The 13,624-nt window shown below is 40.0% G+C and overlaps 1 protein-coding gene across 1 annotated transcript; it reads right to left on the reverse strand.

The window, feature by feature from the left end:
- Positions 1–11,095: 11,095 nt before the first annotated feature.
- Positions 11,096–13,363, reverse strand: LOC119334622 (myb-like protein I). Its single transcript, XM_037607155.1, has 3 exons — positions 12,735–13,363; positions 12,322–12,555; positions 11,096–11,694 (listed from the first exon to the last, which is right to left on the reverse strand). The coding sequence occupies exons 1-3, from the start codon at positions 13,316–13,318 to the stop codon at positions 11,223–11,225; spliced, it is 1,290 nt and encodes a 429-aa protein (XP_037463052.1). The 5' UTR covers positions 13,319–13,363; the 3' UTR covers positions 11,096–11,222.
- Positions 13,364–13,624: the final 261 nt, after the last annotated feature.

Below are 13,624 nucleotides of genomic sequence, written 5' to 3' on the forward strand. Positions count from 1 at the left end.
GCCAATATGAGCATCCAGGTTCCGCTATTGGTTATTGACTGGAGACGTGTCTCGGTCATGTCCACATAGTTCTCGAACCCGTAGGGTCCGCACGCTTAAAGTTTGATGACGGTTATATTATGAGTTTATATGTTTTGATGTACCGAAGGTAGTTCGGAGTCCCGGATGTGATCACGGACATGACGAGGAGTCTCGAAATGGTCGAGACATAAAGATTGATATATTGGACGACTATATTCGGACACCGGAATGGTTCCGGGGGTTATCGGATATATACCGGAGTACTGGGGGGTTACCGGAACCCCCCGGAGGTTATTGGGCCTCATGGGCCCAATTGGTGGAAGAGGAGAGGCGGCCAAGGGGCAGCCGCGCGCCCCTCCCCTCCCAAGTCCAAATTGGACAAGGAAGGGGTGCGGCGCCCCCCTTTCCTTTCTTCCTCTTTCTCCTTCCCTCTCCTCTCCTACTCCAACATGGAAGGGAGGAGTCCTACTCCCGGTGGGAGTAGGACTCCTCATGGGGCGCGCCAAGGGTGGCTGGCCCCCTTCCCCTCCTCCACTCCTTTATATACAGGGAGGGAGGCACCCCCTAGAGACACAACAATTGATCCCTTGGATCCCTTAGCCGTGTGCGGTGCCCCCTCCACCATAATCCACCTCGGTCATATCGTAGCAGTGCTTAGGCGAAGCCCTGCGTTGGTAGAACATTATCATCGTCACCACGTCATCGTGCTGACGGAACTCTCCCTCGAAGCTCGGCTGGATCGGAGTTCGAGGGACGTCATCGAGTTGAACGTGTGCAGAACTCGGAGGTGCCGTGCGTTCGGTACTTGATCGGTCGGATCGTGAAGACGTACGACTACATCAACCGTGTTGTGCTAACGCTTCCGCTTTCGGTCTACGAGGGTATGTGGACACACTCTCCCCTCTCGTTGCCATGCATCACCATGATCTTGCATTTGTGTAGGACTTTTTTTGAAATTACTACGTTCCCCAACAATATAGGCATCACGTCCGTGACAAGTAGACCGACTCCTACCTGCATGTACTATTATTACTCCACACATCGACCGCTATCCAGCATGTATCTAGAGTATTAAGTTCATAAGAATGGAGTAACGCTTTAAGCAAGATGATATGATGTAGAGGGATAAACTCATGCAATATGATATAAACCCCATCTTTTTATCCTCGATGGCAACAATACAATACGTGTCGTTTCCCCTACTGTCACTGGGATCAAGCACCCCAAGATTGAACCCACAGCTAAGCACTTCTCCCATTGCAAGAAAGATGAATCTAGTAGGCCAAACCAAACTGATAATTCGAAGAGACTTGCAAAGATAACCAATCATACATAAAAGAATTCAGAGAAGATTCAAATATTGTTCATAGATAATCTTGATCATAAACCCACAATTCATCGGATCTCAACAAACACACCGCAAAAAGAGTTACATCGAATAGATCTACAAGAAGATCGACGAGAACTTTGTATTGAGATCCAAAGAGAGAGAAGAAGCCATCTAGTTACTAGCTATGGACCCGAAGGTCTGAGGTAAACTACTCACACATCATCGGAGAGGCTATGGTGTTGATGTAGAAGCCCTCCGTGATCAATGCCCCCTCAAGTGGAGCGTCGGCCCAAGATGGGATCTCACGGGTACAGAAGGTTGCGGCGGAGGAATTAGGTTTTGGTGGTGCTCTCCAATGTTTTCAGGGTACGTAGGTATATATAGGAGGAAGAAGTAGGTCGGTGGAGCCACGAGGGGCCACGAGGGTGGAGGGCACGCCCAAGGGGGGTAGGCACGCCCCCTTCCTCGTGGCCTCCTTGTTGATTGCTTGACATCCACTTCAAGTCCTCTAGATCACGTTTGTTCCAAAAATCACGCTGCCGAAGGTTTCATTCCGTTTGGACTCCGTTTGATATTCTTTTTCTGCGAAACACTGAAATAGGCAAACAACAATTAGGGCTAGGCCTCTAGTTAATAGGTTAGTCCCAAAAATAATATAAAAGTGTATAAATAAGTCCATTAAACATCCAAAAACAGAATATATATAATAGCATGGAACAATAAAAAATTATAGATACGTTGGAGACGTATCAAGCATCCCCAAGCTTAATTCCTGCTCGTCCTCGAGTAGGTAAATGATAAAAACAGAAATTTTGATGTGGAATGCTTCCTAACATATTTCTCAATGTCATTTTATTTATTGTGGTATGAATGTTTAGATCCGAAAGATTCAAGATAAAAGTTTAATATTGACATAAAAATAATAATACTTCAAGCATACTAACTAAGCAATCATGTCTTCTCAAAATAACATGGCCAAAGAAAGTTATCCTTACAAAATTATATAGTCTGGCTATGCTCTATCTTCATCACACAAAATATTAAATCATGCACAACCCCGGTGACAAGCCAAGAAATTGTTTCATACTTTTGATGTGATGAGGACATCAATAGCATTGTTACACCCACAGCCCCTGCTGCTATACATACTAGACCAATTACTAGAGCTCGCACACGCCAATTGAATTATCAGGTACTTTCATTTCTTGGTAAAGATTCTAATGTTCATGAGAATATGATGCTGCCTAAATTGGATACATTTGTTTTGCTTACAAATGAAGGGCCTAGCTTGGACAAGAAAGATGAACCTTCGAGCAAGTTCAAGCATGAAGACGATGGCATGCGCAAGGGGAACACGAACAGAGTTACAAGTGATGATTCCAGGACTTTGAAGCCACCGTACTGAGTGCATGAAGCCTTGGACGAAATATACAAGATGCCACTTCATAAATTTTGTCCAGAGGCTATTCTAGGTGCTGCATCACCTTATTTTTGGGCAAGGCCCATGTAATTTCGAAATACTTGATTATAGGCAGTTTTTAGAGTCCGTGTGTGTAGGGAAACAAGAGTTAGGGTTGGTTTCGGACCCCTCCTCCAAGGGCCACGAAATTCCCCCCTCTCTTCTCCATATATACAACCCTTAGGGCATCGTTTAGACTTTGGGTTTTGTTTAGATTAAAAGTTGGCCATAGCTGCAACTTCGCATACTTCGTTTGTGTCCAATGACCAGAGCAAGACATCACAAAACCCTACCTTCATTAATAAATATTTCCTCTTTTATTCGCAATATCCAGATTGCAATCTCAGTTTCTTGCGTGTTCTTCATTTGCTCGCAGGAATAGACCCTCGTGGTCAGGTTGATCATGCTCCGGCATGGTCAATAACCCTCGGAAGTTGGTTTAGAGATTGCTAAGGCGCGACGTCTTCACACATTCGTAGTCGGATCGTCTAAGTCGACTCCCACAGAAAACGATATCTATCTCATCGAAACACCTTCGCCTCTATCATGATGTTCTCAAAATTTTTCAACTTTCACGCAATACATGAGCGTGAGCCACGAACATAGCACTATAGGTGGAATAGAATGGTGGTTGTGGACAAGACAAAAAGGAGAAGATAGTCTCACATCAACTAGGAGTATCAACGGGCTATGGAGATGCCCATCAATAGGTATCAATGTGAGTGAGTAGGGATTGCCATGCAACGGATGCACTAGAGCTATAAGTGTATGAAAGCTCAACAAAAGAAACTAAGTGGGTGTGCATCCAACTTGCTTGCTCACGAAGACCTAGGGCAATTTGAGGAAGCCCATCATTGGAATATACAAGCCAAGTTCTATAATATAAAATTCCCACTAGTTTATGAAAGTGACAACATATGAGACTCTCTATCATGAAGATCATGGTGCTACTTTGAAGCACAAGTGTGGAAAAAGGATAGTAACATTGTCCCTTCTCTATTTTTCTCTTATTTTTTTATTTGGGCCTTCTTATTTTTGGCCTCTTTTTTTTCGTCCGGAGTCTCATCCCGACTTGTGGGGGAATCGTAGTCTCCATCATCCTTTCCTCACTAGGACAATGCTCTAATAATGATGATCATCACACTTCTTTTTTACTTACAACTCAAGAATTACAAATCAATACTTAGAACAAAATATGACTCTATGTGAATGCCTCCGGCGGTGTACCGGGATATGCAATGAATCAAGAGTGACATGTATAAAAAATTATGAATGGTGGCTTTGCCACAAATATGATGTCAGCTACATGATCATGCATGGCAATATGACAATGATGAAGCGTGTCATAACAAACAGAACGGTGGAAAGTTGCATGGCAATATATCTCAGAATGGCCATGGAAATGCCATAATAGGTAGGTATGGTGGCTGTTTCGAGGAAGGTAAATGGTGGGTGTATGATACCGGTGAAAAGTGCACAGTAATAGAGAGGCTAGCAAATGTGGAAGGGTGAGAGTGCGTATAAAACCATGGACTAAACATTAGTCATAAAGAACTCACATACTTATTGCCAAAATCTATTAGTTATCGAAACAATGTACTACGCGCATGCTCCTAGGGGGATAGATTGGTAGGAAAAGACCATCGCTCGTCCCCGACCGCTAGTCATAAGGAAGACAATCAATAAATAAATCATGCTCCAACTTCATCACATAACGGTTAACCGTACGTGCATCCTACGGGAATCACAAATTTCAACACAAGTATTTCTCAAATTCATAGCTACTCAACTAGCATGACTATTATCACCATCTCCATATCTCAAAACAATTATCAAGTATCAAACTTCTCATAGTATTCAATGCACTTATGTGAAAGTTATTATTATGCCTAAAAGCAAATTACCATGCAGTTATAAAGGACTCTCAAAATAATATAAGTGAAGCATGAGAGATCAATTATTTCTATAAAATGAAACCACCACAATGCTCTAAAAGATATAAGTGAAACACTAGAGCAAAAACTATATAGCTCAAAAGATATAAATGAAGCACATAGAGTATTCTAATAAATTCCGATTCATGTGTGTCTCTCTCAAAAGGTGTGTACAACAAGGATGATTGTGGTAAAAAAAAAGCAAATACTCAAATCATACAATACGCTCCAAGCAAAACACATATCATGTGGGGAATAAAAATATAGCTCCAAGTAAAGTTACCGATGAACGGAGAGAAAAGAGGGGATGCCTTTTGGGGCATCCCCAAGCTTAGGCTTTTTTGTGTCCTTGGATTTTACCTTGGGATGCCTTGGGCATCCCCAAGATTAGACTCTTGCCACTCCTTGTTCCATAAGCCATCAAATCTTTACCCAAAACTTGAAAACTTCACAACACAAAACTTAATAGAAAATCTCATGAGCTCCGTTAGCGAAAGAAAACAAAACACCACTTCGAGGTACTGTAATGAACTCATTCTTTATTTATATTGGTGTTAAACCTACTGTATTACAAATTTTCTATGGTTTATAAACTCCATTACTAGCCATAGATTCATCAAAATAAGCAAACAACACACGAAAAACATAATGTATCAAAAACAGAACATTCTTTGGTAATTTGTATCAAACACATACTTCTGGAACATAAAAAATTCTAAAATAAATTTCTGGATGTGAGGAATTTATCTATTAATCATCTACAAAAAGAACTAACTAAATAGCACTCTCCAATAAGAAGTTGTAGCTAATCTCGTGAGCGCTACAGTTTCTGTTTTTTACAGCAAGATCAAAAAGACTTCCCCCAAGTCTTCCCAACGGTTCTACTAGGCACAAACACTAATTAAACACGAAAAACACAACCAAAACTAAGGTTAGATAAATTATTTATTACTAAACAGGAACAAAAAGCAAGAAACAAAAATAAAGTAGGGTTGCCTCCTAACAAGCGCTATCGTTGAACGCCCCTAACTAGGCATAAAAGCGAGGATAGATCTAGGTATTTGTCATCTTTGGTAGGCAATCCATAGATGGCTCTCATAATAGATTCATATGGTAATTTAATTTTCTTTCTAGGGAAGTGTTCCATGCCTTTCCTTAACAAAAATTGGAATCTAATATTCCCTTCCTTCATATCGATGATTGCACCAATCGTTCTATGGAAAGGTCTACCAAGAATAATAGGACATGAAGGATTGTAATCTATATCAAGAACAATGAAATCTACAAGCAAATAATTCCTATTTTCAACAATAAGAACATCATTAATTCTTTCCATAGGTTTCTTAATGGTGGAATCCGCAAGGTGCAAGTTTAAAGAACAATCATCAAATTCACGGAAATCTGGCAAATCACACAAAGTTTTTGGGATCGTGGAAACACTAGCACCCAAATCTCACAAAGCATATCATTCATGATATTTAATTTTAATTTTAATTGTAGGTTCTCACTCATCATAAAGTTTTCTAGGCATAGAAACTTCCAACTCAAGTTTTTCTTCGTAAGATTGCATTAAAGCATCAACGATATGTTTAGTAAAAGCTTTATTTTGACTATAAGCATGAGGAGAATTTAGCACGGATTGCAACAAGGAAATGCAATCTATCAAAGAGCAATTATCATAATTAAATTCCTTGAAATCCAAGATAGTGGGTTTCGTTGCTATCTAAAGTTTTTAACCTCTTCAATCCCACTTTTACCAATTTTTGCATCAAGATCTAAAAACTCCGAATTTTTGGGACGCCTTTTAACTAAAATTGACTCATCTCCAGTCCCATCATTATCAATATTCATATTGCAAAACAAGTATTTAATAGGGGACACATTAATCACTTTTAGATTTTCATCCTTATTATCATGAAAACTAGAAGAACATGCTTTCACAAAGCAAGCCTTTTTTGTACGCATCCTAGAGGTTCTTTATTTGCACTCATCAATGGAAATTCTCATGGCTTTGAGAGACTCATTGATATCATGCTTAGGTGGAATAGATCTAAGTATCAAAGAATCAACATCAAGAGAAATTCTATCCACATTCCTAGCCAACTCATCAATCTTAAGCAATTTTTCTTCAATCAAAGCATTAAAACTCTTTTGCGAACTAATAAATTCTTTAATATTAGATTCAAAATCAAAGGGAATCTTATTATAATTTGCGTAAGAATTGTTGTAGGAATTACCATAATTATTAGAGTAATTACTAGGAAACGATCTAGAATAAAAATTACCTCTATACGCGTTGTTACCAAAATTGTTCCTACCAACAAAATTCACATCCATAGATTCATTATTATTCTCAATTAAAGTAGACAAAGGCATATCATTGGGATCAGTAGGAATACTCTTATTAGCAAACAATTTCCTAAATTCATCTATCTTTCCACTCAAAACATTAATCTCTTCAATTGCATGCACCTTTTTACTAGTAGATCTTTCAGTGTGCCATTGAGAATAATTAATCATAATATTATCTAGGAGTTTGGTAGCTTCTCGTAAAGTGATTTCCATAAAAGTGTCTCCCGTGGCCGAATCTAAAAGATTTCTAGAAGCAAAATTCAATCCAGCATATTTTTTTGTATAATCATCCATAAATTCAAACCATGTGTAGGGCAATTACGTATCATTAATTTCATCCTCTCTCAATATTGTGCAACATACTCATGATCAAGTTGCTTAAAATTCATAATATCATTTCTAAGAGAGATGATCTTAGCGGGAGGAAAATACTTAGAGGTAAAAGTATCTTTGCACTTATTTCATGAATCAATACTATTTTTAGGCAAAGACGAAAACCAAGCTTTAGCACAATCTCTATGTGAAAACGGAAATAGCTTAAGTTTAACAATATCATTATCCACATCTTTCTTCTTTTACATATCACACAAATCAACAAAGTTGTTTAGATGGGTAGCGGCATCATCACTAGGAAGGCCAGAAACGGATCTTTCATGAAAAGATCCAGTAAAGCCGAAAACGTGTGCGGAAAAATAAAAATAAATAAAATCTGAAGGGTGCGCCCAGAGCGCGACACGGGGCGGGCGGCTGAGAGCGCGCCAAGTGGCGCTCATCATTGCGAGGCTCCCGAAGGAGTGCTCGTTAACTAGTTGCTCCCGGAATTTCTGGGATCATGCTTATAGTTTCGTGATTTAATAAAAACAATATTTAAGGAAAAAAGTGATGAACAGTGCGGCCCAGTATAGACGTTTTGGAACTGCAAGGCCCATTGAATTCCTATGGTGCAGATCGATGCGACGTTCAGACGCGTTAAGCAGAGAGGCCGCAAGAAAACGGAAGCAGCAGCAGCGCGACCACGAGCTTGGATTTGGGAAAGATCATGCCGACGGCCGGCTTCCTCCACTGTCGCGCCGCCGTCCTCAGCGCCCCTGTTCTCTGGGGAGGAGCGCGAGCGGGCGGTGCGGCCTCACTGTCTCGGTCTCGTCCTCCAATGGTAGGTCTTCCTTTACCTGTCCCCCTTCTTGTATTTTCCTGTTGAATTGTTTGAGATCTTGGAGTTCAGTTCAACAATAGTAAGATGAGGTTCGAACCTGCTAGGAGCCGAATCTTAGTATTACCGCTCATACCGATTTCATGGTCCATTCTGAAGCCATAGCGGTTCGGTTGAATCCGATAAGATTTAATTCCAACTTCTTAGCTAATTATCCTTAGCTGGCAAAATTAGAGATCCAATTGGGCGTTGTTGAGATCAATCAGGTGTTGAATATACATGGCAGGATAGTTTCCTTATGCAATATTCAGTTACAAACTTGTGATTTCAGAAGTCTATTTCTGATGTTTAAGTTCAGACTGCACGCTTGCACATACACTGAAGTAACAATGGTTCATATTTAACGGTGTAGGTGCAGCTGGGCTCTCCCCATTGAGTGACTCGGAGAAGAAATGCAGGAGCTCATGGATAGCATCCGTGTCATCAGCCTCAAAGTATCCGTGGGCTTTCCTTTCCTTTAACATTAATTTTTCCAAATTTATTTTCTTTTAGCTCATAAGATAAATTATGTCAGAACTAGAATTTTCTTATTTGGAATAGAGTACATACAAATAAAGTTATATAGAGTAGCTAATACATGGCCGACCACTGCTACTGAATTCAGTGATCTCCACACAGTTGTCTAAGGACGTTTGTGCTATGGTTGATTGAGATTCACTTGATTGAGTATGCACGTCAATATTCAAGTTGGGTTGTTCACATGCATGTTCTGCGTACAGCATGACAAAGTACAGATGCATTTTTTGTCCACGAGATCCGTCACTATTATATCTAGAGTGAGCTTTCCCAAGCTCATTTTGACATGTGAAAGCTATTCACCTGCGTTCCTCTGAATCAGTCTTAGTTCAAGGAACTGTGCCCTTATATGCCTGGATCAGGGGCTTTATAATTTCAACAGAGGCTCTATTATGTCTAAGATTGTATCTAATATAGGTCTAAACTAGGGCTTTACTTCTGTTGTCTTGGCCATCGAAGTAGAAGGTGCCCCTTCTGGTTCTAGCACATGGGTATTTATACCCGGTCATGTGTCTATTGGACGCCTTCCTTTCCTGGTCTCCTGGTTGCGAACGCCTTGAGCCTCCCAATCTTGATCTCTGAATGGTGGACGTGTCGGCCTCTTTCCCGTGTGACTGGTGAACTCCCTTTCACTTGAGGCCTTGACATTAAGGAAGGAGGCGTAGTTATAGATGTTCTCTTTAGCATACAAGTTTTCCCCTTTTAGAGGTAAGATTAAGGGTTTGAGCGACTCTGAAGAGGGCATGGCATGATGCGGTATGGGGAATTTCAACTTCCCGCCGGCATAGACCAGGGCCGGTGAGTTGAGATTCCACCCATTAACGACCAACATCACAATGATGAGACCAAAGCAATGCATTAATCAAGATCGAGTAGCTCCCATCGCCCAACCTCTCTAGGAGGCACTTTTTAAAACAAGTAACTGAAATTAGTAGATAACAGTAGACAACAACAAGTCGATAGTTCAGTAAGAAAGAAATAAAAACTATACCTGTAAATCTGTATCTATTAATTCATATCGAAACACTTTCTAAACCACTATACATGACAGAAGCAACTTGCACGCATAAAAACAGTGCGAAGTCCAAAAAAATACCTAATTGAGGAAAACGACAAGGACATAACAAATGATTGAGTGCGTCTTTCTTCCTTGGCCTGAAGCACCCGTTTTTGTGGAATTGCTGATGGATGACCGAATCGCTTCAATAGCACCTCCACCTCATTATCTTGGAGTAGCGGCATCTCCCACTTCGCCATCTCAGCCTCCTACTCTTTCTTCTCAACTGTACGTACTTCCAATATGTCCTTCCATGTCTCCACCTATTTGTATACTGATTACAGACTCCCCATAAATCCTCATGTTAATGGGAGAAAATACGATAGATATGAGCCAATGGTCCAATCTACAATGGTGCAAATGAACTTCAGGGGGACTGGATCAATTCCTGTAGCTAAATTAAGGAAAGAAAAACACTATCCAATGTTTCTTTATGAAATGACCCAGTCCGATAAATGTTCATCTACTAATTTCTTCTTTTGGCCGACTCTGCCATTTCATATATAATCTTCCAAGCCTACGTCCCAACCTAGGTCTCTAAAAGAAGAAGTAACCTAGGTCTCCTCATCCTCCATTCTCAGAGACACAAATTTAATATTATGGAGAGTGCATGTTGGGATTTAAAATGATGGTGAGGGTAAGGTTTTTATAACTGATTGGTTTCTCTGTTTGACTCCCTAGTGACAAACTGCGAACTATAGTGACGGTGAAATATGAAATCCTTAATTTTAATTTATATCAACTCTATCATCATATTTTTATATTGGCATTACGTTGCCGCAACGTAGCAACACCAGACAATATTAATTACTACGGTCTCTTGGACGAAAAACGGGAAGAGCCATCATGCATGCTTTAGATAAACTAATGTTAGTATAGTAGGATCTGACTATCGTGTAGAAGGTCTGATTTTCAAGTAATTCAGCAACTGAATCTTATTTGATTTAGTCAACCAATTTTTAATTTTTTGCTAAGATTCCTGTGCTTTTTCATGGGGTGATTACAATCTCGTAATGTAGGCAAATTATGATACAACAGTCAGGGCCACATATTGAGACATCATGTACGCTTTCATATGGCAATACAACAACAATATATAGTCTTACAAAATAAGGGAGATGGCAAACATTTTTTTAGCATGAGAAACACTATTAAGATGATGAGACTATCAAAGGTGAAATACTTTTTATATATGGAAACAGAACTATTTATTCACTTATTAAACACACATGCCGGCCATAATGTCTTGTTGCCATCTTTAGGAGGACAGTCCGTTTATTCATGGACACATGCCTGGCTAGTATTCCAAACATGGCCCAAGCCTACGATCTACTACATCTTGTTCATACATTGCCAAGATAAAAATAAGCTGACCCTTGTTGGCCATCTGGCACATAGTTTCCTACCCCGTCCATAACAGCTGCAACAGAACCCATCATCTGCTGCTCACTCCACATTGGCTGATGACCCACTTGTTGATTATATATGGAAGGGGAGCACTGAGCTTGGTTGTTCATGACTGTTGACGAGCTCGTCGGAGCCTGCAACTTAAAGCTTGGGTCATTGTTGAGGCCGGTGAAAGAAAGGGCTTGCCGGGTGACAGAACTATTATTTGCTGCCAATAGCTCATTGTCATGGATCCTGACATCATTGATGCTGTAACGCTTTGTCCCTGACGATGCCTTTTTCTGTATTCTCTTGAAAAACTTTTGTGCATGGCTTGAAACTTGGACAGGGGTCTTAGTGGTGACGAAGTGCTTGGATATGTTTTTCCAGTCGCCACGGCCATAGACTTCCAGCCCATAAAGAAATGACCTATGAACATAATGTTCAAAAGAATTGTTAGGTTAAATTTTTTACTGAAAGATGAATTGTGCAGTTGTTTTACTGAAGCAACTAATATAGACTGAAGCAAACTACCAATTTGACAGGTTCGAACCACTACAACAACGCATGCTTACTTTTGTTTATTTACGGGTACTGGATAGAATATATGTATATCAGAAATCCATAAGTGAACGAACATTTTGTAGACAACCAAAACATATTACAAATTCAAAATTATCATACCTCTATTTTTCTGTAGTGAAACGACAATCAGTACAGGTTATTGATCTGTTTGATTGCGACAAGACGTACCATATCGGAATTTAATGGCCTATTTTACTGCCTTTCTAATTTTTAATCAAGGTCCAATCACATAAAAAATTTAAGACAAAAAGTAAAGTAAGAAAGAAAGTTCATCAATATCTAATTTGCAGGGATTAGTACTTATCAAAAATATAAACTGTAAACGTCCAGATATACATTTAGTAAAGTGCAATATCAATTTAACATGCCTGCCTCATAGAATTAATTCGCAGAGCTTAATTATCATATGTTGATTTTAAATAAAGAACAACTAAAACTACATGACAAGGAAGAATATAGGTATCGACTAACTTGTGTTCCTCTTTGGTCCAAAACTTCCGTTGATGTGCGGCAACAGCTGGTCGATCAACGGAAGTATTGTTCTCCAAGACCACCATCTTGTTCTTGTCTACCATCACCGGAGCCTCCTCCGTCTTCCGGATTCTTGTATCCTCCAGTCTGCAACGAAATGAAAATCCATTATCATCCATGGTTGTGTCCTCATCCTCTTGTGCCTCAAAGTTTTCATTAACAAGGCCGCCCATGCTGTAAATGGAAATTGACAGTGTCCAGTGTACATTTAGTAAAGTACAATATCATCACCAACATAAGCTACTGATCTCACATAATAAATATGCACAACATTCTTAATTGGTATATGTTCACTGAAAACAAACAACAATTAAATCTACATGACAAAGGAGAGCATACAACCATGGATGAACCTGTGTTCCTCGTCAGTCCAAAAACCCCATTGATGTGCGGCAACAACTGGTTGGTCTATGGAAATATTGTTCTCCAACACCTCCATCTTGTTATTGTCTGCCATCAGCGGTGCCTCACCCGTCACCGTGATCCCCCTATTCTCCATAGGACAACCAAAGGACAATCCATTATTGTCGATGATTGTTGCTTCCTCTCGTACACCAAAGTTTTCATTCGCATGGTCGCCCATGGTGTAGATACCATGTGTGCTGCTAGCACCATTCTCGTCCATTGGTAGCTCATAGTTACCGTTGACAGGGTCACAAAAGGTGAAAATGTTTTGCGGGCTACCACTAGTAACATGGGTCCCCTCCCTCCATTGGGTCATATGCATTTTCACGGCGAGATCAATATAAAGATCTGTTACCTGTTTCATGGTCTTTGAAGGGAACAATGCATGGAGAGAATTCATGATGTAGTTGTGCTTCTTGTTCTTGTCATCGTTACTGTCATACATGATTTTGTTGGTATTGAGCCTAGCAATGAGTGAGCATGCCTCCTCTACCTCGGATGAGGTCCACCCCTGGTTGACTATTGGATCCATGAGAAAGTGGGTAGTTGACCGCTATAGAATTATGAGGAGTATGAACTATGAAGATGGGTTATAGCTTGGGGATGGAGACTGGGGAGTAAGATAGTGTATTTATAGCCCTCTTGTGTGCAGTCCTACTTTTGCTAATTAATTTTTCTCATTTATAGTTTATCGGTCCATACTAAAGTAGATTGAACTATAGTTAAGATATTTAATTCTTATGACCCTATGAGGAACATCCCAAACTATTTTAAGTTGACCTTGACATTGTGTCTTTCTTTGAAAAAAAATCTTTTCTTATTTTGCCAATGCAAATAA

The sequence above is a fragment of the Triticum dicoccoides genome, chromosome 7A (assembly GCF_002162155.2).
Source record: "Triticum dicoccoides isolate Atlit2015 ecotype Zavitan chromosome 7A, WEW_v2.0, whole genome shotgun sequence".
Lineage (NCBI taxonomy): Eukaryota > Viridiplantae > Streptophyta > Magnoliopsida > Poales > Poaceae > Triticum > Triticum dicoccoides.